Source organism: Lepisosteus platostomus, chromosome 6 (assembly GCF_059453375.1).
Source record: "Lepisosteus platostomus isolate fLepPlt1 chromosome 6, fLepPlt1.hap1, whole genome shotgun sequence".
NCBI lineage: Eukaryota > Metazoa > Chordata > Actinopteri > Semionotiformes > Lepisosteidae > Lepisosteus > Lepisosteus platostomus.
Window position 1 is genome coordinate 40,915,253 of NC_142616.1, and position 24,361 is coordinate 40,939,613.

At 37.1% G+C, this 24,361-nt stretch overlaps 1 protein-coding gene across 2 annotated transcripts; it reads left to right on the forward strand.

Moving 5' to 3' along the window:
- The first annotated feature begins 470 nt into the window (after positions 1-470).
- Positions 471-23,263, forward strand: fhip2a (FHF complex subunit HOOK interacting protein 2). Of its 2 annotated transcripts, XM_088635894.1 has the most exons (18): positions 471-737; positions 4,630-4,708; positions 5,068-5,237; positions 6,513-6,617; positions 7,234-7,356; positions 7,448-7,519; positions 9,018-9,299; positions 9,634-9,830; positions 15,558-15,672; positions 16,785-16,861; positions 17,491-17,683; positions 17,957-18,126; positions 19,041-19,184; positions 19,275-19,365; positions 20,283-20,426; positions 20,809-20,949; positions 21,100-21,203; positions 22,026-23,263. In XM_088635894.1, the coding sequence occupies exons 1-18, from the start codon at positions 693-695 to the stop codon at positions 22,129-22,131; spliced, it is 2,358 nt and encodes a 785-aa protein (XP_088492020.1). In that variant the 5' UTR covers positions 471-692; the 3' UTR covers positions 22,132-23,263. The 2 variants fall into 2 exon arrangements, with proteins under 2 accessions (XP_088492020.1, XP_088492019.1); XM_088635893.1 differs by lacking the exon at positions 7,448-7,519 and having other exon boundaries at positions 478-737.
- Positions 23,264-24,361: the final 1,098 nt, after the last annotated feature.

Below are 24,361 nucleotides of genomic sequence, written 5' to 3' on the forward strand. Positions count from 1 at the left end.
ATATTTAATAAACATTACACAAAACACTACACAAAAAGTATATATTACAGTACAGAAGGAGTTCTGTAAGAATAAATAGATTATGCTCTAATGGTACAGTTATCTTAGGAAGTACAGTTGATCTTTGGTTAAGCTTTTAATTCTTTATTTTTAAGAATGACATTAAACATCATTCATTTCGGTTTAATCTTCTTTGAATGCTCTAAATTGTTGACATTGCAAACACATTTCTACGTTACACTCATGAAAAATGAGATTAGTTGAACAAAATTCTATACCAAATGAAGTGCGTAAGCTGGGCTTCATGCAATACCACTGTTTTAAATAGTTAGAGACTCAAAAATCTTTGAAGTAAAACAAGCTAAACCAGTCCCATACAACAAGCAAATTTGAAAGGTTACTTAACCTAGAGGTGGCGATAGAGTTCCCCTTTTTTGCAGGCTCCCTCTAGCGTTCAGAAGATGCTCTGAATCCCGAAGTGCCACCGTGTCCTAGGTGTTGTGTGTGTCGACTGTTTACAGTGTATCCAGCTGAGGCTGTGTCAGTCTTGGGGTTTTCATTGTCTTTATTTTTTTAGTGGGTTAAGGTACCTTTATGAAACTTCCAATCTGGATCGCGGCGGCAACAATAGGAAGAAGATAGAGGAATTCTCTAGGTCTTCTCGGGAGAAACTGCTTCAGTCCAAAAACAAAATGTTCTCCAAATTCACCTCCATCCTCCAGCATGCAGTCGAGGCGGTGAGTGTGCACTTGATCAAGCCGTAAGGAGACACAGACAGAACGGCTTGGGAGACAATTGAGATCGGAGAGAAATAGGCCTAATATATTAATGGTGTATAATGTCGCTAAACGAGAGCAGGGAATTGTTAAGGTTTTAGTATGTGCTTCCTATTCTGTTATTTAATATGCATTTAAATGAGTTTTATGAACATATTTCCGTCTATTTCCTATAATCCTTTTAGTTGATGACAGGATGAATAATTTCCTGTTAGTAACCCTGTATCTAAATAGTAGGCCCGTTATGGTTCTAATACAAATTATAATGAATAGCAATAATTGCATTGCTTACATTTCAGCGAGGACAATTAGCCTTAATCAGCCTTAAGGAAATTTAGCACTAGACCTTTCTGTCATCAGGACTACTACATTTAGTTAGTGTATAGTCTGAATTTTTCGCAGTTCACAGTTTATGTGAACCTTATATCTACTTTGCTGTAAAGACTAGTTTCTTCAGTGTTTAACATTTTTAATGTTACGTTTTTAATGTATAATGCACGTTATCCGTATTATATTTAATAAATATATTTTAATTTGTTGCTTTATCAGTTAGCATTGCTTCGATTCGTGAAGCAGTTGTTTTGTTTTTTGTTTCAAACTGACACACGATGTTTGAAAAATAAGCCCTAGCTGCCAAAATAAATTATTTGACAAAATTAGCTGAAGAGTTTTACTAGATGCGTGTGAAACCTGAAGTTTAATGCAATCTACGGCATTTTGGTTTCAGAATACAAAGAAAACAGACGATTGCATACAGTCCTGGAAGGCTGATTTCTCGGTCATGTTAATATGTTCATGGATTCCTAGTCCTGGTGTTGGTGAAACTCATTGTAATCTAACTTTACTTACAGCTGAACTCATTCTTAATTATATCCAACCTTTCGTTGAACTATTTTTTTAAATAGTTTCGGCTGTTTAATAGCACGACACGGTTGTACATGTACATGAACTTGGTACCAGATGTAAGATTTCAGATCCCCTGCGCTTAAGATTTATTATAGTATAACCAGATGAAGTGTAATCAATAGGTCTATTAGTTACAGTGTATTCGTATCATAGGAGTGTGACAAAGACGTCATTATTTGATGATAAATTAAGAGTTATTTAGAAAGTTGTGGTAGAATTTTAAAACAAGTTAAACCATAGATCCGCTTCTTGGAAATAATGCCCTTAAATAAGTTATGAAAAAAGTTCTGAGTGCAAAAACAGCTAAAACCAAGCAATTAATCAAATTAAGAGTAAGTAATTTTACGGAATAAAAACCAGAAGGCACAGTTGCAGTTCCAGAACAAAACTGGGAGATAGTGGAGTAGTATATTTTTTTTTAGATAAATTATGATAATCTACAGTATCTTTAAGACAATAGAGTAGTGGCCTACTGAGCAGAGGACTGTGGATTCAGATCCCCGTTAGGACACTACTACTGTACCCTTGAGCAAGGTACATAACTCAGATTGCTGAGTCCATTAAATGTGATCACAAAGTCTGTGCTGTATAAAAGACCCCCATTGTAAATGAGAATTGGTGTTTCCTACTACCAGTTGTGCGCAAAACGTGTTAAACACAAAGCCTGATACGGAGATCCAATAAAAAATATACTCTTGTCCTGTACTTTTGCTCTACAAAATTGTGTTTGTCTCAGGATTTTATTCTGCAAATTAAAAAATAAAACTATTGTTAGCTACCAATCAGAGGAAGAGGTTGATGAGATATGCCAGAGAATCCTTGAAATATGTGAAAAAATGACGTTAGCTATATTTTGCAAATGCTTCACTCATTTCTTTTGTGAAAAACAGTTTGTTGTGGCTGTTATGTTGATAACAGCACAGGAACACGTCTGAACAGCATGGGGACAGGTGGTGTGGGTCCTTCGCTTTTGGCTTGATTATTATGATAAAGGACTGTGCTGTTGTAGAAAAAGCAAAAAGGTCTCAGTACATAATGCTTTTCTTCTAAGTCTTGTAAAGCAGTTAAGAAGAAAAGTTAATAGCTTTTTTTTCTTTTTGAATGTGATATAAAATTAAGTTTGATTTGTACTCAGTTTGTACAATGTACAACCTAACATTTTGTGGTGGAGAGAAACTTGTAAGTTAGGTAGTTGTATGTTGACATTTTCTGAGAATTTATTAACTTGCCAGTGGAATTTATTTTCTGTTTTTTTAGCCTTAAACATTACTATCAGGGATCAGGGATTATTCTTGCCTATGTGGATACTGCAGTATGCAGGTTAGGCCTATATATTAAAGTTTACAGGTTGAATTAATCAACATGCACTTTCAAAATAAGCAGAGAGAGGGTTGGCTCGCAGTATGTACTGTGATATGCTTACATGACCTCATGATAGGCATTAATGTTGTCAGTACAAAGGTCAAGTTTGCGTTGTCCTATTGCTCCTATTCTGTGTCCCATGAAATTGCATTTGCAAACAAAAACTTTAATTTTAAGTTATGCGAAGTTATGAAAACAAATGTTAGATTGATAATTTCTAATAATAGATGTTAAACGAATTGTAGTGTGGGATGCATGCATGTAGGACTGTTGCTCCCCAATATCTCTGTACACACATAGTACCCCTACAGAAATATTTTGTAAATACTGAATGCAAAATATTCTAAGTAAAAAATGTTGGATATGCCTGGAGGCAGCATAGTAGCACGCACAGTTAGCATTGCTGCCTCATAGCACTGGGGATCCGGATTCAGTTCCTGGGGTGCTATCTGCGTGGAGTTTGTATGTTTTCCCCATGTTCACATGTATTTCCTCCAGGTGCTCAGGTTTTCAAAGACATACTGGTAGGCTAATTTAGCTTCTGGGAAAATTGGCCCTGATGTGAGTGTCTGCGTGTTTGTGTCTGTCTGCCCTGCAGTGGACTGGCATCCCATCCAGGGTGTATCCTGCCTTGTGCCTGTTGCAGGCTGGGATAGGAGGCTCCGGCTCTCCCGCAATCCTGTATTGGATAAAACAATTAGAAAATGGAAGGATGGATATGCCTGGGCCAAATGTTTTCCTCTTCTTTTCCCCTAAAGAATCTTTAAATTTAGACTCTGCTACTGTCACAAGTGCCACACTTAACTTTTCGAATTAATTAAAGCTGGTCCCTAAACTAGTGAATGTCTTTATAACCATATTAACTACAAAGGGAAATCATTAAATTATTGCATTTCTTTATCATTAACCTAACAAGATTCTAATTAAGTCTTCAGAATTCTATAGTTTATGTCCTTACTGATGACCATTTTGTAATTGTGTTAAAATTATTATTTTATATAATGAATGTAAGTATTCCTATGCTATTACCATTTAACACTTTGAAAACATGTGGTTCTAAAGAAGGACAACAGCCTTGTACAGTGCATGGCAAACCCCCTCCTTTGTGAATTTACGCTACACCCAGTGGAGACACCTGTTCACCCCAAGGTATAATGGAAATAGACTTAGGAATCATCTGCGATCTCATTCTTAAATAATGAAGGCATTATTTTATCTCCTGAAATATTTGTACCTCTTAGTTGGTGATGTTTGCTTTTGTTGTATTGTTGTGCTGGTCTCTGTCACAAAACATATTTCCCCAAGGGGATAATGGATTTAATAGAATTTTGTCAACTACAGGAAAAACATTTGAGATTTTGGCTCATTTGTATAACATTGAAAATAACCACTCAACTGTCCGGTACAGTACAGGACTCTTTTCAGTGTTACACAAATGCTATAAAATACTATTTAGACCCTTACTGTTCTCTAGAGAACGGAACCAGACAGAAGACTGATAATTGTGTTTGGTCGATATTGACTTCTAAAAGCAAGTTATCTGCTTTGAAAGGAAATTTGATTGTTGTTTTTGTTTGTTTTGCAGCTGGCACCTTCCCTTCCATTGCAGGAGGATTTTGTGTATCATTGGAAAGCTATCACACACTACTACATAGAGACATCAGGTGAGGCATTTTGGTTTAAAGTACCAGTTCCCAATGACTTTTTTTATACAAAAGGTACTGAGAATTATAATGTAGTAAGAGGTGTCATAATAGGAAAGCATTGCAATTTGTTTCAAAACCACTGTTTTTATTGCTTTACCCGAATACCCTCAAGTTGTTCTTGATGTGTAAATCAAGATCAAATCAGGTAGAATAAAAGGTGTTAGGAGGCCACTGATCTTCAGTTTGTTACTGCATATTAGCTGTGGTGTGATATTGTTTTCCAAGAAAAGACTTGAGTTTTTCACTAATCGTAACTGTGGATCAACTTTAGTGAGTCCGTAAAGTTTCTTTGTAATGTCAGCAACTCTGTTTTTCAGACGACAAAGCCCCAGTGACAGATACAAACATCCCTTCACACCTGGAGCAGATGCTAGACATTTTGATTCAGGAGGAGAATGAGCGGGAGTTTGGAGAGACTGGCCCATGCATGGAGTATCTTCTCCACCACAAGATCCTTGAGACACTCTACACTCTGGGAAAAGCTGATGTAAGGAAAAAGTGACTTGTTAATTGGGGGTGTACTGTCCACTGTGTTTCATGTGTTTGGTAATATTAGATTGAAGTTTTATTTTAAGTGATGCAAACAAGCTCACTCCATCCATTAGACTTAAAGGATGCCAGACATGAGCTCAAACCATAAGTGCATGAAAGGAAATATAACCAAATAATCGTGAAGGAAATGCTTCAGTGGTCTTTTTGCATGAGCAATATTATATTTAAAGTCCCGTTTGTAATCAACTGCAGTACTCCGCACTAGTTGGCTTTGCATTGTACCAAAAATTAATTTCATCCACACCTTAAACCATCCAAACAAGAGCCATTAATATGATTGTAGTTAAGGATAATGTTTCTCTTATTTTAAGAGTTTAAGAATTATCTGGGCTTGGTAGTAATTTGTCTTGTTTAGAAATATTTGCTGTTTGAAGATCTACAAACAAAAAAAACCCTAAATCAGTACTTAAGACAAATCGACAACAAATAGAACAGAACTAGTACAGAACATGATAAAGAAATCTCATATACAGAAATGTTTACCATATTAAATAGAAGTAATACGTCCAAATTGAATGTGATGAAGTGTGCTTGAATGTGCAAACTTGTTGCAGAACAATCATCTTACCTGTTGGATGGTTTCATCTGTCTAAAACCTTAATCTTAAATAATACATCTATTAAGATAAAAAAAAAGTAGGATTCACATTATTTATGTATAAAAGTTCTATAAAAGATCACCCATATGTGATGCAGCTGTGCTTAATGTTAGGAATCTTAAAATTTGGATCATCCCAGAATGTTATTTTAAGGTGCATATGTTTGGACTGTTTTTAAAGACTTCAGTGCAGTTGTGTTGAATTATCAAGTTTATAGACCTGATAGGGGCAAGTCAATCTTCTGCCTTGAGCAGTTTTTGTGTTTTGTAAAATGTAGACACACCTCCTGGAGATAATTGTTTTGAAGTCGAGCAGAAATCAGTTCAGCTCATGGAGTAACTGTATTGCTTTCATCTATTTTACAGTAATGAAATGGATGTCTATCAAGAGGTTGTTTTTGGCCTTTTTCCATTCTTGATACTATTTTCCTTTTTTCAGATTATAATTGTACAACCATGCTGCACAATTATTTTTAGTTTACAACAAAATTAGTTAACTAATTTTGGCTTCTTTAACAACATGCAACACATATGCATTGTGTTTTCAGGAAAATGAGCAAAACAGCAATTCTCTGTCTGAGTATCTCATTCCTGAACAATGCTTCTTTTTCAGTGCCCTCCTGGAATGAAACAGCAGGTCTTGGGGTTCTATACCAAGCTATTAGGAAGGATTCGCCAACCTCTTCTTCCACATATAAATGTACACAGACCTGTGCAGGTGAGCATGTATGAAAATCTAATGAACTTTTCTTAGTTTTAAACAATGCTGGCAGTAAGCTAAGAGCAATGTTGTCTAGACATTTTGCCTCCAGTGCATATTTTTAAGAGAACTGAGACACATTAGAAATAATCCTTTAAAGACAAATTCAACAAAAGAACACTTAAATGCTATAAACTATAGAAGATCGTGGTAGTTAACTGATGAGTGAAAGAAATTGATAAAGGTGAAAACTCCTTCATATAGCATAGGAAGCTAAGTTTTTTTATTTTGAGAATGTTCCCAAAACTTTACACTAGAGTGACCAGGTACAGTACATGCTGCCTAACCATATTGTCAAAGCTAAAACCAGCTTCTTTCAAGAAGCACTTATAAGAGATCGTTAGATCCATCAGCTGATAAAATCCAAACTATATAGATGGACAGAATAATCTGGAAGAGAGAGGAGGCCTTCTAGTGTCCTAATAACAAATCTCAACCTACAAGATACGGCAACAGTGAATCACATGATACAAATTCATCAATAAATTAATCAAATTACCAAAAAACCTTCTAGGTCATAGTTGGGAGTACTCTTTATAACTTATTGCGAGGCATTTATTTTCTTTCTCCCCAGAAATTAGTCCGACTTTGTGGAGAAGTTCTTGCAGCCCCAACAGAAAATGAAGAAATACAGTTTCTGTGTATTGTGTGTGCAAAACTAAAGCAGGACCCCTATCTTGTCAATTTTTTCCTAGAGGTATGTATATTTAACCATTGTGATCAAGTGTCTGAGTACCGGTTTTTCAGTTTTTTTCACTTTATTCTCTGATGTCAACCTTGTTTGCCAGATTTGCCAGGATCCAGTACTCCATTGTTTATGCAGCAGGCAGGAAATGAGCCAAGCTGCAGAAAATTCCTGGGTAACTTGTGAGAAACATGTAGATGCATGATAAGAAAATAAAACACTATCTAGTGTGTGTATTGCTTGTTATTTGCACAGCATTAGCAACAGCTTGCAATAATAAAGCCCTGTCAATTCAGAACAATCCATTCTTCACTGAATGCATGACTTGTCAGCTGAATATGATACTTTTTGTTTAGTAATTCAGCTTTTCCAAGAATGATGCAGAGGTTTTGAAGATGAGAAGACAACATCATATCAACATATCAATAGGAAGTCAGACTCTCCCTCTTCTGAGTGCTAAGCACTGCTTTAATAAAAGAATCACCAAATTTTAAGTTTTAATTCATATTTAATATATAAGGCTTTTTATTCCAGGAAATTTCAGAATAATGGATATTCAAGAAGTCCTTTTAATTCTGCTGTAAATAATTTGAAAAGTGCATCAGAAAATGGCCCCGAGTGGCATAACTGATAAAGGTGCTTATCCAAGAAGAGTCTAAGCTCTGTGATCACAGGTCCGAACTTGTCACTAGCTGACTGTGACTGGCAATTGGTTGAACACCACCCGGTGTAGGGTGGGATTAGTCAGCTAGGAATCCCCATGGTTTCCTAGACACTTATAGGCTTACAGTGCTGTCGGGGAGGGGTACACCTCTCCAGTCATCATTGAGCCTCCAGATAAGTGCTGTGTAGCATGAGATGTGTTGAAAGACGAGTGGCTTGAATGTTAAATTCTGTTTTTAAATGTATTGTGTCTTTTTCTGGAACATGAAAATATTTATGGTATGTTTCTTTAGGACTGTGTCTTGTTTATAAAATGCACTTGGTGTGCTTGTGTCACAGAGCTGAGTAGGTGACGATATGTTGGGATCTCTTTGCTTTGCTCTCCAGGAGCCTACATCATAAAAGTTTGGTTTAAAATATTCTTTTGTAATCATATCTTTATTTTGATGTTGCCTTATGGTTAGTGCTGCAATCCAGGACATGTTTTTCATGAAGTGCCATATTAGTGCTTAGGTAAAATAACTGCACCTTATATTACTTTATGGTTACAAGCTATAGTAAAGCAGTGTTTTTATTTTTACTTTAGAAACCGCATACTTCAGTCCCTTTGCTTAATTGCAACCTACTCCAAACACATTTAAATCTCATCAGTTCCCTGCATTCCATCCCACCCAGTTGAGTGATGCAATAGTTTTCCTGCAGGATAGTTTGGTTCACCATTTGTGTTGAATGCACTCCTTTGTGCTTGCACATAGTACATTAACCTTGGGCTGTGCTAGTATGGGCTTTGAAAACATTGAGTTGATTTTGTCATTAATCACCATTAACAGATTCATAATAGCTTGTAGCAGTGGAAGGCATTTAATATCTGCCAGTAACCATCAAATGAAAAGGCACTTAGCTTCTTTAGTATTGTTGTTTTTAAAATATATCATGAAGTAAACAGAGATTTGAATGCAATTTTGAACGATGTAGCTGTTTTTTCAGTTTCTTCTTATGTCTGTCTACAGAACAAGTCAAAAGCATCTTTTGCCAGAGGGCCCGCATCCGAAAGCTTTCTGGGTAATCCCGAAAAAGCGAAAAATGCCTCCACTCCAGATACTGGTCAGCCTCTGGCTGCAGACAAGACGGGAGCAGAGAGCGCCAGAGAGACAGAACTTTCACAGCAGGCTGACGAGGTTTCTGTTTCATTGAACCAGCTCGGTATGTCTTCCGAGGGAGAGGCGGCAGCAAACCACTCCAGCCACAACTACAATCTGGTCAACTCCCTACTCAATCTCACCAAGAGTCCAGTGAGTGATTTGTAGATTTCTTGCCAAGTTTTTCCTTTGGTTCATGTTCATTGAAATGCACTTAAATGTCATCTTGGAAAAGAATGGTATTTCAGTATACTCACTCAATAGACTTGCAGCCTGAAGATTATTGTTAGTTTGCTGAGATATGTACAGAAGTCTCACAGTCTTAGATGTACTAATATATTTATTCATAAAATTCTAATATTCTAATTAATACTAAATATTGAAGTGCATATTAAAAATCAGGAGGTGTGGCTAAGAAGACATGATTTACAACCCATACAATGTTGGGTGTATTCGGCACTAACTCCTTTTACTGTGGTCTGTGCAGGATGGTCGGATAGTAGTGAAGGCTTGTGAAGGTCTTATGTTGTTAGTAAGCCTACCTGAACCTGCAGCTGCTAAGTGTCTGACTGAGAACACAGCCCTGTGTGAACTGCTGACAGAGAGACTGACTGTGTTCTACAGAGCTCTTCCACAGTCTATGGATCCCTTGGACATTGAGACTGTCGAATCAGTGAACTGGGGGTAAGTTCATCTGTGTTGTGATGTAGGACAGTGCCTCTCAAATTTCACAGCAATGCTTTTTGAGTCACATTGTGCAGTTCCCAAAAGCCTTAACTAGCCCTTCTCCTCAAACATGTATTTGTATCGGACTGATATCTAGAACTGAGGTGACAAACTCAATTGTGGAGTTTTCAAATATGTCCCCTGAGAACATAATTTGATCTGTTTAGCTAACTAAGAAGTTACCGTTAATAATTATTAGACAGTTAAGATTTTGGGCTTCAGAATCACTGTATGTGCCAAGCTGCATTGACTTGGAGACCCTAGATCGCACCCATTAAATATTTAATCTATTCCCTCCCCCCCTAGAATTATAGTTGACATTAACAGTTTGATTATGTTTCAGTATAATCAGAGAAAACATTTCTTTTTGCAAATTAGTACTTTTCAGACTAGTGAGCTGTTAAATCAGGGAAACAAAACAGCTTTCCCTTAGTTGACTGTCACTGAACCAAAAGAAATTAAAATGTTTTTTTTTACAAAAAGTAGTCTACAATTGTTGTTGTTTTGTGGCTCTGCCACAGCAAGAGAGTGGAGGGAAAGATGGCAGGTGTTTTCTGTGTGTTTTAAGTTTTTGATTGCCAAAAGTTAATTGCATCAGCGGATAAGGGTAAGGATAAGGTTACTTTTGGCTGTGGCCTTTGGTCTAAATGTGAAATATTTGTTGCATTTGCACAGTTGGTGACCAGAAATATCAGTTCTTTCTGTTTCATAATATACATAGTGCCTTGAGAAAGTATTCAGACCCTTCCTTTGGTGTCATGTTTTTTAAAATTCTAAAATGATGCAACAGTTTTATTCAAAACCTGACTGCTGACACTGAAGACTTGTAAGAATAAGTTAAGTTATAGTAATTGCCACCAAAAACTAAGGAGAGAAACTGAAATATGTTGATTGCTGAGTATGCAGAGCCATGTTCTCAGCATTTGGTGGAAGCATCTGTGATAGAAATTACAGCCGCAAGTCTTTTTGTATAAGTCTCTAGCAGGTTTGCACATTGTGCCCGGCCTGTTGTCTAACAACTGATTTGTATGAGTGCAGTTGAATTCAACATCGACTTCGAGAAGGTTTAGCTGGCAAATACCAATACCATGTTACATTTGAACATTTCTAGGGTGAAATGTCTCCTGCACAGCTTGTACTTATTCGATCGTACGTGGTCGATGGGACCAACATCAGTGACTATGCTTATTATCCATCTCTTGGCTAGTTGAATATCCCTTTGAAAAGGAAGCACTTTGACTTTCTGCTGATTCGATCCTCTATTTTCTGTGCAACCTCTATGTTCTGAACAGCTAAATTCTTGACAGTGTGGTGTAGTTTAAAATGTATACCCGGGTATATAGTATATACAGTTTTATGCAAAAGTTTTGGCACCCCTGGCCAAATTACATGTTTTGTTGATTTTCTAAGTAAAAAGAAGTTAACACAACCTCTGCAGCGAACAAACTTAAACTTGAAATGTTTCTGCAAATATTAATTCACAGTTACTATTTATTTGCTCAATTTAACAGATTGAAAAAAATAAAACGGTAATGTGCAAAAGGTCGGGTACCCTTCCAGTTGATCCACTAGTGTTATTTTTTTTGTAAGGTCTCAGAACTTAATTGACTCGTTAGGCCTTAATGTACAGTAAGTCAGGTGATGACAATTCCAGAGCTTCATAAATTCTCTGGCTCTTCGAATCTCTCAGGGTGTTGTGCTTACACTCAACAACCATGGGCTCCTCTAAGCAGCTGACTGAGGATCAGAAAATAAAGATGATTGACTCTTACAAAGCAGGGGATAGCTATAAAAAGATATCTAATCGCTTCTTGCTTTGAATTTCCACTGTCCGAAATGTCATTAAGAAATGGAAGTTAAGGGGAGCTGTTTAAGTCAAGACGATCTGGAAAACCAAGAAAAATCTCCGATAGAATTGCTTGTAGACTGGTCAGGAATGCAAAGCAAAACCCCCATATCACTGCAAAGTACCTGCAGGAAGGTTTAGCTGGCACAGGAGTAGTGGTGCACTGGTCCACTGTGCAGCGTTGCTTGCACAATCATGATCTGCATGGAAGAGTCAATAGAAGGTAACATTACCTGCAATCTCATCATAAAAGTCAACATCAGAAGTATGCTTCACAATAAGCCAGAAGTGTTTTGGAACCAAGTGCTGTGGTTTGATGAAGTAAAAATTGAACTCTTTGGCTACAATCACCAAAGGTACATTTAGAGAAAAAACAGAGAAGCATTTGAAGAAAAGAACACCATGCCAACTGTTAAGCAGGGGGTGGATATATTATGCTTTGGGGTTGTGTGGCAGCCAGTGGCACAGGAAATATTGTGCAGGTAGAGGGAAGAATGGATTCTACTATCAACAAATCCTGGAAGCTAATGTCCCACAGTCAGTGAAGAAACTAAAGCTGAAAAGTGGTTAGACGTTACAACCCAAAACATACCTCAAAATCAGCCATGAACTACTTCAAGAAATGAAAGATTAAGGTTTTGGAATGGCCTTCACAGTCCCCAGACTTGAATATTATTGAAAATCTGTGCGTAGATCTCAAACATGCAGTGCATGCAAGATGACCTAAGAGTATTTCTGGACTAGGAGAGTTCTGCAAGGAAGAGTGGGAAACAAATTCCTAAAACAAGAATAGAAAGAATGTTAGCTGTTTACAAGAAACACTTGGAGGCTGTGATTTCTGCCAAAGGGAGTGTTACTAAGTACTGACTGAAACTTTTGCACGTGCCAGATTTACTGTTTTATTTTTTTCAATCTGTTAAATTCAGCAAATAAATAGTAACTGTGCATTAAAATTATCAGAAATATGTCAAGTTTAAGTTTGTTCGCTGCCGAGGTTGTGTTAACTTCTTTTCACTTAGAAAATCAACAAAGCATGTAATTTGGCCAGGGGTGTCCAAACTTTTGCATACAACTGTATAGTAAATATATAGCATAGTATATATAGTAAAGGATTAATGTTGTTAGGAGGCCATGTTTCTCATTTGCTTACAGTGACTAGTGAGCTAGAAGGGCCACTTTCACATTGCAGTTCATGCAAACTCTTGCTTTCACCCATAGCAAGACCAGTGATTTTTCACTGGTTAACAATACAACAATGTAGTTGTAAGCAATACAGTACTTTCAAAAGGTTCTGGATTTTAGGCTTAATTTGAAATTTGTCAAATTATGCAATACTGTCAATTAGTTATTGGTACTGAGATTTAATTGCTGGTCTGAGAAATTGGAATTACAGTTCCCCTTTAAATTAATTTTGTTTGTTTAAATAAATTTGTTTGCCATAGCAAAGGGTTTGAATATTTCTGTAATCTTTTCCATTGGACTTTTAAATTAATTATCTATTGTTTTTGTTTGCTTTGAATGTATGGAGCACTTTGTTTATAAAGCAAATATTAATTGCAGCTTTAAAGTTTCATGACACATTAGTGTGACAAAATGCACTGCGCAAGGTTCTGAATAGTTTTGGAAGGCACTGCATTTCTGAAGCTGGTCAGAACAGATCAGTACATTTACCTCTGGTATGGCATCTAGCCAAATCTGTAGATGGGGACAGTAATAAGTGTGAATGGTCTACTCTGTCAAATATTTCTGTCAAAGCAATTAAGAATTTGAACGACAAAACAAGCTCTTCTGATATCCTCTGTAGAAAACCCATTCTAGCTACTGAAGGTCAAACCACAGATTGAGAGACAAGTGTTTTATTGGGAATGATGTCCTTGACGGCTTCTTGCTCACAGAGAACTGAAACTAACAATTCTATGAGGATTTACATACAGAATCATGCAAATGTATTCATCTCCTTTGAGTAATATTGCAATCAATGTATTTCTTTGTCAAATTAACCTTTTTTATGAAAAACTGTAATGATCAAAACTGTCTGTGTGGAGGAAATTGAATGTCAGCACAACCTGTCAAGACTATATATACATTGAACTTTGTTGATGACATACTGTAAGAATTCACCAAGTCACTACTTGGTGGCAGCAGTTATTGCTGTCAGCTTTGCACATTCTGCACAATAGCTGTGGGATGATGGAATTGTCCATTCTTCCTGATAAAATTGTTCCTGGTTTGACAGGTTTGTTGGGGAATGCAATCATTGAGTGACTGCAATCGCCAAGTTTAACTATACAAGTAAATTTTCCGTTTGATTTTAGTCGGTATTTTAACTGTGCCACTCAAGGACATTCAATCTATTTTGTCAGACTGTTCTGTGTTGACTTTGGCCTTCAGATCATTATACTGCTGCAATGTGAATTTTTTTAACCCTTATTTTAGCAACTCAAGCAGATTTTCCTCAAAAATTCACCTGTCCTTTCACCAGCAGTTTTCCTTTAATCGTGACAAGTTTTGTGGAACCCCTGCTAATGATCTGCATCCGCAATAACAACATGTTGCTGCCACACTCATTCTTGACAGTTGTGATGGTGCTGACTAGTTGATATGCTATGCCGGGCTTTTGCCTGATTTATTTGCATTTAAATCAAAAGGTTAACCTTTTCTCTGATTTGATCATAAAACCTTCTAACTCATGTCTGCAGTATACTGTATGTCATATGAGATTCTGTCTTTGTGTAAGGACTTAGATATTTTCAGTATATGAACAGTGACTCCTACTCAGGCATAAAGTCTTTCAAAATCACTGTTGCCTTCGCGTTTGGCATCCCCAAAGTTTCTTGTTTACTTTTTAAGGCTGATCAGTTTATAAAGACAGCCAGATACACATTTCACTTCTTGATAATGAACTTTACTATATTCAAAATGATAAATTACCTTCTCAAGATCTGAATCTCTGCTACTTAATCTCTGTTCTTTTTAAAGTTCCTTGGTCTCCATAATAGGATTTTTCATATCATTATGTAAGTTTTAGCTTGAAATTCAGTATTTGTTTGAGGAAACACGCAGTGTCGAGTTAAACTGCTTTGATTACACACACAGGCCATTAGACGGATTTTGTTGTTTTAAACAATTCTTTTACACCTGACTTGATTAGCAGTTGTCTTAATAAAGGGATTCAGTAGTTATGCAGTTCAGAATCTTTTAATTTTCTCAAGGTATCTAATTTATTAATATACTATCAGCAAGTTTTGTTTAATCATTTGGGGGTACATTGTGCATGTGTTTAATATGAAGTCTTTTTTTTAAGTTTCTTGATTAGATGGTTAACTAATAGTAATAAAATATGGAAACTCTGGGGGGGGGGATACTTTTGCAAGGCCCCGTATTTCTGTCTTTTAGCAAAGACAACATTTTTGCTTAAGTGATCTAGCTGTACCTTGAACAAAAGCAATTCCATGAAATAGTCATGATTCCAAAAAACAAAATGTTTTTGCCTTTGCTTTCAGTGGGAACTGCTGATATCTTAATTTTATCTGATATCCTAACTTAAGTTTAAAATAAACATTTGAGATCTTTTTTGAAATCATTTGAGATGCATGTTCCCTATCAGTCATGGTCACCTTTCATGCTTAATACAAAATTTCGATTATATCCTTTATGTTAGTGGAGGTAAACTCACAAACCTTAAGCATATAGTATTGCATTTTTAAGCTTACTGCATTGTACTCTGTTATAGTGTGGTTAGTGATTTGAATTTAAATCGTGTCATATTTAAAGTGAAGCAGCAACATGATTGTTTTAAAAGAGTTGAAAAGTAATACCATGTCCAATGTTTATGACAGCTTGGATGCATACAATCTGAAAGAAGATGCTACAGCATTCCCTGGCAAGCGAGCTCTTATCTCTTTCTTGTCATGGCTGGATTACTGTGATCAGCTCATCAAAGAAGCACAAAAGGTATTTCTGTTCAACAAAATTGCCGTTTCTTTTCTGGCCGACCCTTTTGAAAACAGTGAAAATAAAAATAATCATACTGTCTACATACTATATTTCTGTACAATTACCAAACTGTACCAGTTCTTGCTTTCTGCCATAAGACTGTACAACTCATCCATTGTGTGTTTGGGCAAGGGCAACATTGACATTGACGTGTTTTTGAACTAAACATTGAACTCGCTGCTTAAATCTGTTTTTTTGTGCAATATACAGTATGCTAGGGACTTGTGCAATATTTTTTTTATATTTATAATGTGCATTGCAACTTTTTGTGTACTGTTCTGGTTTTTGTATATTCTATACTGTGAGCAACTATTTTTTAGTGCACTTCTCACTGACTGTACTGACGGTATTGCATGTATTGTTGTATTATTTCATTACACTGTGCTGTGTTGACTATGCTAAGCTGTGGTTGCACTGCAATTTCCCTCATGGGATCAATAAAGTATCAAATACTTGTATCACCTTAAAAACAACAGGAATAATGGATTGATTTTGTAATTGTGTTGAAGATTTGTTAATACAATCATTTGGATGATTGTGCTTTTTTATCATTTTAACTGCTTCTTTTCAATATTCAAGTTTTTTTATTTCGTTAAGTTCCTGCAGTGGCTTCTCAAGTAGCCACAAGAGGGCCTCATGAGCCCGTTGAATTCTAGCACAAAAACACAAGTGAGCAAAGTCTCCACAAAAGTTCATTTGCAGCCAGGTTAGCAAAAATGTATTCACTTTATTGATTACTTAAGTGGAATGAAATCAGAGAATCCTGATATTTTAAGAACCAGGGTTCCCCACCATTGTACGGAATCCTTTAAACCACATCACAGACTCTTACACCATTCGTAAGAATCTCACAAGTTCCGCACTGCTGCTTTTTTGCTAATGCTCATCTCATAGAATGTGCTTGTGTTATTGACGGTGATGTCAGGATAAGAAGTCATGTAGGTCTTATCTAAGTTTGTACAACTCATCCATTGTGTGTTTGGGCAAGGGCAACATTGACATTGACGTGTTTTTGAACTAAACATTGAACTCGCTGCTTAAATCTGTTTTTTTTTATTTCTAATCGACAGATGGCTGCTGTTAAGCTCGCAAGAGCGGTTCGTGAGAGATTCCTTGTTTCTGTCATGGAGCCCCAATTAATGCAGACGTAAGTGCCCCATTCCAGAACACGGCAGCCACAAGGGACTCATGTAGCAGCAAAAAAGACATGTCATTTTCTCCTAGAATTGCTCTTATTAGGGCAAATCTATTGGATTTCCTACATTTGCAACCAAGTACATCCAAAATATCTTACTTTATCGACTTTATCAACTGTCTAAACAATTAAAAAACGAATCAAGTGACATTTCATTTAAATTTATAAAACTGGAGAACAATATTAATAGTTCGTTTTAGCAACCATGGTGCTCCTTTGTAAGAACTCCGATCCCTATGAAATTTAAGATCTGGGTGCAGTGTAAATGCCTGTACTTAATGATATTTTTTTCTTTCTCTAATACATTAAAAATGAAACCTGAAATGAAAAAAAATCTGTATGACAAACCTTATACAACTGTGCTTAATACATGATATATTACAAAATCGCAAAATGAGTAAAACAGTGGAACCCGTAGCAAACACAGGAATAGATTTTAATCTAACGATGCTTACTGAGCAGGTGGCTCTTAAGAATGTGATAAAAGGTGATTAGAGATATTTAAGCCCTGATGTCTGTATTCTGTTAAGCACTTCTGCCTTGTGCTGCATTGTGTACAATTTGGATGTTTTTCTCCAAAGGTCAGAGATTGGCATTTTGACATCCACGGCTCTTCTGAATCGCATCATTCGTCAGGTCACGTCAGAGGCTCTGCTGCAGGAGACTATTTACTTCATCCTGGGGGAGCAGAGAGAGCCTGAGACCCTACGTGACATCAACAGATACCCTCTGAGACATCGGCTCATTGAGCACTGTGACCACCTGTCAGACGAGGTGAGAAACTGACAGGCAGATTTTTGTTTTTCTTTGCCCATTTACTTATACTATTAAAAAGAAGAACCTGAGATGGTAAAAGAAAATGAATGTTATGATATCAGAAGAAAAGTCCTCATTCTTTCTTGTGGTATATTGAACTTCGTTGTAGGTTATATAAATAGCCTACTGGTGTTGGGAACAACGCGGGAAGAACATTAAGTAACTGAAAAGCTTTGGTTGTCTTATGAAACACTTAGAATCTTTGGCTTGTTGTGTTTTTCTGTTTCACAGATCAGTATAATGACTCTACGAATGTTTGAACACCTTTTGCAAAAACCTAACGAGCACATAATCAGCAACCTAGTCCTGCGGAATTTAGAAGAAAGGAACTATGCCGAGTTTAAACCTCCATGTCAAGAGGACAAAGATGTTGTGGAAAACGGCCAGATACCTGGGGCAGTGTAAGAGCTTCTGCCTTGTTTCGTGCACAGATTTTTTTTTTTATTTTGTAGTTTGCATGTTCATCTGTTTTATGTTTTTTACTGTATATTTTAATTCTGTATTGCAAGCTTGGTTCAGTATCAAATGTTGGTTTTCACATGTGTTGTTGAGTAGTGTCTACTGTCATGAAGGCGATCTCCTGGTAAATGGAGACCCATGACAATTCAATCACTGTAAACAACAATAATAGCCCTTTCACAACAGGCAGCCCACTGAAGCTAAGCAGGTATGAGCCTGGTCAGTACCTGGATGTGAGACCTCCTGGGAAAGGTTGCTGCTGGAAGAGGTGTTAGTGGGGCCAGAAGGGGGCGCTCACCCTGTGGTCCATGTGGGTCCTAATGCCCCAGTATACTGACAGGGACACTATACTGTAAATAGGCGCCGTCCTTCAGATGAGACGTAAAACCAAGGTCCTAACTCTCTGTGGTCATTAAAAATCCTAAGGCATTTCTCGAAAAGAGTAGGGGTGTAACCCCGTCGTCCTGGCCAAATTTCCCATTGGCCCTTACCAATCATGGCCTCCTAATAATCGCCATCTATGAATTGGCTTCATTGCTCTTCTCTCCTCCCCACTAATAGCTGATGTGTGGTGAGTGTTCTGGCGCACTATGGCTGCCTTCGCATCATCCAGGTGGATGCTGCACATTGGTGGTGGTGGAGGGGAGTCCCCATTACCTGTAAAGCCCTTTGAGTGGAGTGTCCAGAAAAGCGCTATATAAGTGTAAGCAATTATTATTATTATTTCCTGCACAGAAATGGGGAAGATAATTTTTTCGTTTTTCTTTACATGTACTGCCTAACAGCTTATACAGTAAAGCTGTACACTTTTTATAAGTGTTGTAGTAATCATCATTTGTTCTGACTGTGCTTTCAGAGACCTGGAGGAAGATCCATTGTTCACAGACTTTTCCCCTGACAACAGGGTGTCGAGTGCCGATTGGCTGAGTGTTTCACCACCTCAGACGCCAGATCACACAAAGCCAGATGGCAAGACAGAGGTCCACAAGATAGTGAATAGGTACAGCTCCCAGCTACTTGAACTGTCTGTTGTGTAAACTACTTCCTTTGTTATAGAAAAATAATCCTATACCTTTTGTCCTGTCTGTAGTTTTCTCTGTTTAGTCCCCGATGAGGCCAAATCTTCATACCATGTGGAAGGCACAGGCTATGACACCTACCTCAGAGATGCCCACAGACAGGTGAAGATGTTTGTTTAATTCAAATTAAGTTAATATTAAATTGAGAATCTGTTTTGTTCATATATATATGTGCACATGTATATGTGATCACACACATATATGGAGAATCAAATATAATATAGTTAAAAAAAGATGTGCGCTGTATGCCAGCAGCCGTATCACCCTGGAACTCACAACTGGCAACCCACTGAAGCTAAGCAGGTGTGAGCCTGGTCAGTACCTGGATGAGAGACCTCCTGGGAAAACTAAGGTTGCTGCTGGAAGAGGTGTTAATGGGGCCAGCAGGGGTGCTCACCCTGCGGTCCATGTGGGTCCTAATGCCCCAGTATAGTGACGGAGACACTATACTGTAAACAGGTGCCGTCCTTTGGATGAGACGTAAAACCGAGGTCCTGACTCTATGTGGTCATTAAAAATCCCAGGGCGTTTCTCGAAAAGAGGAAAACGCCCTGGCCAAATTTCCCATTGGTCCTTACCAATCATGGCCTCCTAATAATCCCCCCTTATGAATTGGCTTCATTACTCTGCTCTCCTCCCCACTGATAGCTGATGTGTGGTGAGCGTTCTGGCGCACTATGGCTGCCGTCGCATCATCCAGGTGGGTGCTGCACATTGGTGGTGGTGGAGGGGAGTCCCCATTACCTGTAAAGTGCTTTGAGTGGAATGTCCAGAAAAGTGCTATATAAGTGTAAGCAATTATTATTATTATTATTATTATTATTTATTATGCATTTATATATATAGATTTGAATTAAACTAGAAACTAAATATCCAGTGTACGTATTGTTTCACTGATTACATTGTTATTGTGCAAAGTAAGACTATATATTGCTTTGTAACCAATGTACAATCCATGCAGGATGTTCTCAATTTAAATATAATTGCGATGCAATTGTGAATTTGTCTTATTTCCTCAGTTTCGGGATTACTGTGCCATCTGTTTGAGATGGGATTGGCCAGGGACCCCCAAGCCTGTTGAAAAATGCAATTTGGATTCCAGATTCTTTGAAGGGCATTTCCTTAAAACTTTGTTTGATAGGATGGGACGAATCCTTGATCAGGTATGAAGCAATATTACAATTAGTTGAATTAACTTGGAACTTGTGAAGCTTTAAGCTCCTTATGACAATAAACTCTTTAAAATGAGAAACGAGTGCTTTGGAAAGTTCTTAGTATTCAAGTGTATTTGTCTTTTTAATTGTAGTTTATTAATTTGTTAAGCTTTGTAATGAAAATGTTGGCATTTGTAGGACTTTGCACTTCCATTAAACATTAAATTATGTGTTACTTCTGCCTTTTTCTCCTTATATGGATGTCGCTGTTTGTTTATGACTAAAATGGGGAATCTTTTTCCACTACATTAGTATAATTTGTTGTGGGATCGTCTTGGAATGTTTTGATAAAACCCATTCTTAATTAATCATGGGATTTTTGTGCTTTCAGCCCTACGATGTGAATTTACAAGTTACGTCAGTGTTATCAAAACTGGCCTTATTTCCCCACCCTCATATCCACGAGTACCTCTTAGACCCATATGTCAACCTGGCTCCATGCTGCAGATCTCTCTTCTCTGTCATTGTCAGGGTAAGCACTTCAGATATAACGTACACCTCAACAATGAGAGCACACAAAATCTGTCACTGTTTTACCTGAATAGCACAATACAGGAATAAAATAAATATTTCATATAAAACATTTTGCATAACTCAGTTTGATATTGTTCTGTATTGTCAGGTGGTGGGTGATCTTATGTTAAGAATTCAACGCATCCCAGATTTTACTCCAAAACTTCTGCTGGTCAGAAAACGATTGCTGGGCTTGGAACCTGAAGGTCCAAGGTAAATTCAATCCAAGATCTTTCATCAATAACATTAAAGTATGTTTTCTGACTGGATGAACCAGTTAATCAGTTTGGGTTTGTAACTCTTACAAAGGCAACTGTGACCAAAAGAGCAGACTTGCTCAGAGGCAGCTAAATTGAGTGGGCCTGAGTCGGCTTAGTGCTTAACAGCGGACCCACTGGGTTGCCTGTTAACTCATTAAATATTCTTTAATCCAATGGAGATGAAATGGCAGTTTTTTTTTGTTGGACATCTTCTTAATTAAAGCAACACCAGTTCCTTGCATAAAATCCATGACAACTGTTTCAGTCCTCCATTGGATGACCTCCTAGCCACAGGCTCTCTGTAAAAAGAACAGATGGCTCAAAATTATGCAGAATAAACCAAAAACAGGGCCTTCTGTACTTCCTCCTCCAGCTCTACAGCTGGTAAAAGGGTCATAGTAGTGAACCGAGTCAAATTGCTTACAAAACGAACATTGGGTCATTTCTGAATTTAAAGATTAAGTATATCAAAAGTCTATCTGTAGAAGTAACTGGCAAAACTGGCAAAAGATGTTTCTAAAATCTAAAGTGAACAATATGAATCAGTATGTGAAACTATTGTACTTACTGTTTATCATATTTATGATGATAAATGTGTACTATACTTTTTTCTGAATAATTCTTAATTTGTAGTAACCTTTTTAGAAAATTGACACAATGTAATTTGTTTCCTTCTTTGAAGTTACAATTTTTTTTTATTTGTACAGCTCTGTAATTTGTGGTGTTCTTTACATTAAAGATTAACACTGGGTTATGTTTCTGTCCCTTTTTTCAGCATTGACCACATGACTTTACTGGAAGGAGTGATTGTGCTGGAGGAGTTCTGCAAGGAATTAGCTGCCATAGCGTTTGTGAAATTTCATGCCTCCACTACACCGTAACAGAAGTTCATGGTGCGCCTTGTGTTCCAAACTCTAAACCTGACATTTTGTGAGAGCTCAGTAGATGTGAAGACATTGGTAGCCACAGAGGCAAAAATCCATCCTCTCTCATCACTTGAAGTCATGACAGGCATCCAGTCTGAACTTTGCATCAGTGCAAGGTCACCTAATTGCAAAGGTTTCAGACTTTGGAAGTGCACAACAAATACTTTTAGCATCAGGTCTTGCTGGGAAATGGTTGGCTTTATCAGTTGCATCTAGTTCAATGAATAGTCATTGCTCTTTAAGTTAACAGGACAAAGAAGGGAACTGTTTTATTAATATAGAAAAAACTATGAGTTCACAAGTGAATGGACAGTTTTTACTCCATGTGCTTTTAAATCAAGCAGCAAAATAACTCAGTGTTTTTATTTCTAAGTAGACAGCACTGTTGTGTCTCTGGTTTCATGTTAGAATCATGTTTCCAAAATAAATCCAGGACCTGCAAGCAAAAAATGCCTTAGTGTACAACACTGCCTTTGTATCCTAAATCCAGGAGGTTCTTTTTGTGGTCAGGTTCTGCCTTGGCCTGCAATTTAAATTAGGAGTCTCCGAGTACAATTAATGGCTTATTAAACCACCTGGAAAGAAAACTATAGGAGCGCGTTGCAATATGGTCCCATATTGTGAGGAACAAATATACAGGCTGATCAAGATGATAAAACTTCTAAAGTAAAAATTAAATTCATAATATTTAATTTTGGAGCACAAATGCCTGTTTGCACTGGCCTTCCTTTAAATTAACAGATTGCAGTGCCTTGAGACAAATGTACTTATTGAAGAACACAATTTTAATTTTTGGGTTGAACTTGTAGGTACTCTCTATATCCAAATTCAAATCACAGGAACCACAATGATTAGGTTTGCATTGCAAATTTATTCACAATGTTGCCCAGTTACCACTAAAATACACATTACGTCTAGTATATTTTTCTGCAGTCATTTGCACTTTTTATTCTTGTTATCCCTAGTCCATAACAGCAAAAGAAATGTTTTTTGGTTTAAAAATATGTGGCTGTGAAACAGTGTTTTACAGAAGATAATGTTTTGTTTTTTTGTCTGAGTGCTTCATTAAACCTTTCTATTGTCTGTGCCTTGGATGTGGGCATAATTTCAGTGTTTCACTCATAGTGTTTTGTTTCTTTGGTAACCACAAAAATGTTTTATTTATGATTGAACAGATATCCACTTGTTGAACAAAACCAATACAGCTTAAATGTTTAGGTGCACCTGACATTCTGCTTGTTGAGAAGATGGTCAGTAATACAGGAATGAATTACCTTTACTACATTTTTCACCAGACGTGTTAAATATTGTTTGTTTTTTAATTTAGCTTTGTTACCTGTTTTAATGGATTTTACCAGCAACTGTGTTTTTATTAACAGAATCTTTTAACAGAAAGACAAGACTGTTCAGAATGGCGTTTTCTCTGACATTCAAACATCTGCGACTCGAGGAGATATTATGATGTTGTGCTGTTGGTAAAAGGAAGAATTTTCTAACACATGCATCATAAAATAATTTTAACTGGTCATCCCATAAAAGTGCTTATTTGACACAAAGATGGACCCCAGTAGAACAGCCTTTGCCATGTGGACTCCTGGGTTTATAAGTGACTAACTACCCTGGGTTTCTGAACAGCAGTGCATTATGGGCAGTGTGACTGGTGTTGGATGGACATGAGGCAGCCAGGATTACCTCTGCTTGCCACACAACAGTAAGCTGTCAGGTGTCTGTAAGCTTGTGGTGCAAAAGTACTGCAGCAAGTCCTCAACCAGTATTAACTTATTTTTTTGCACTTGAGACTTGTGGGATGTAGAAATGGTGTTTCTAACAGGTTGAGAGGAGAGTGTTCTAAGTTGTCGCCAACCTGTCTCCCATACTAGTAGTGGTGAGCCACACTGATTTCCTTTCATTCTGCAGTTCCCCAAGACAGTATGCAGAGCAAGCAATTGGCCATACCAAATTAAAGACATGAATTGTTAAAAATTGTATTGGTTAAAAATAGTATTATTTTCTTCATGCTATGCTCAATTTATGGGTGATTTAATTTAAAATAATTTAAATCGGGGTTGTCGGACATGAATAAATGCACATTCCATTTGTTGTGAATATATGTATTTTTATCTGGTATGAGTTCAGTACTGAGTCCAGTAGTAGAAATGGTTTTTAACCTGCTCTTTGTGGGTAT

What these genes read in the sequence shown, in the direction of transcription:
- fhip2a (XM_088635894.1), top strand. Translation starts at nt 693, where the DNA reads ATGTTCTCCAAATTCACCTCCATCCTCCAGCATGCAGTCGAGGCG. An exon ending in TTGTCAATTTTTTCCTAGAG is followed by an intron (nt 7,357 to 7,447) that starts GTATGTATATTT and finishes CTTGTTTGCCAG; the next exon opens with ATTTGCCAGGATCCAGTACT. An exon ending in GTGACCACCTGTCAGACGAG is followed by an intron (nt 17,684 to 17,956) that starts GTGAGAAACTGA and finishes TCTGTTTCACAG; the next exon opens with ATCAGTATAATGACTCTACG.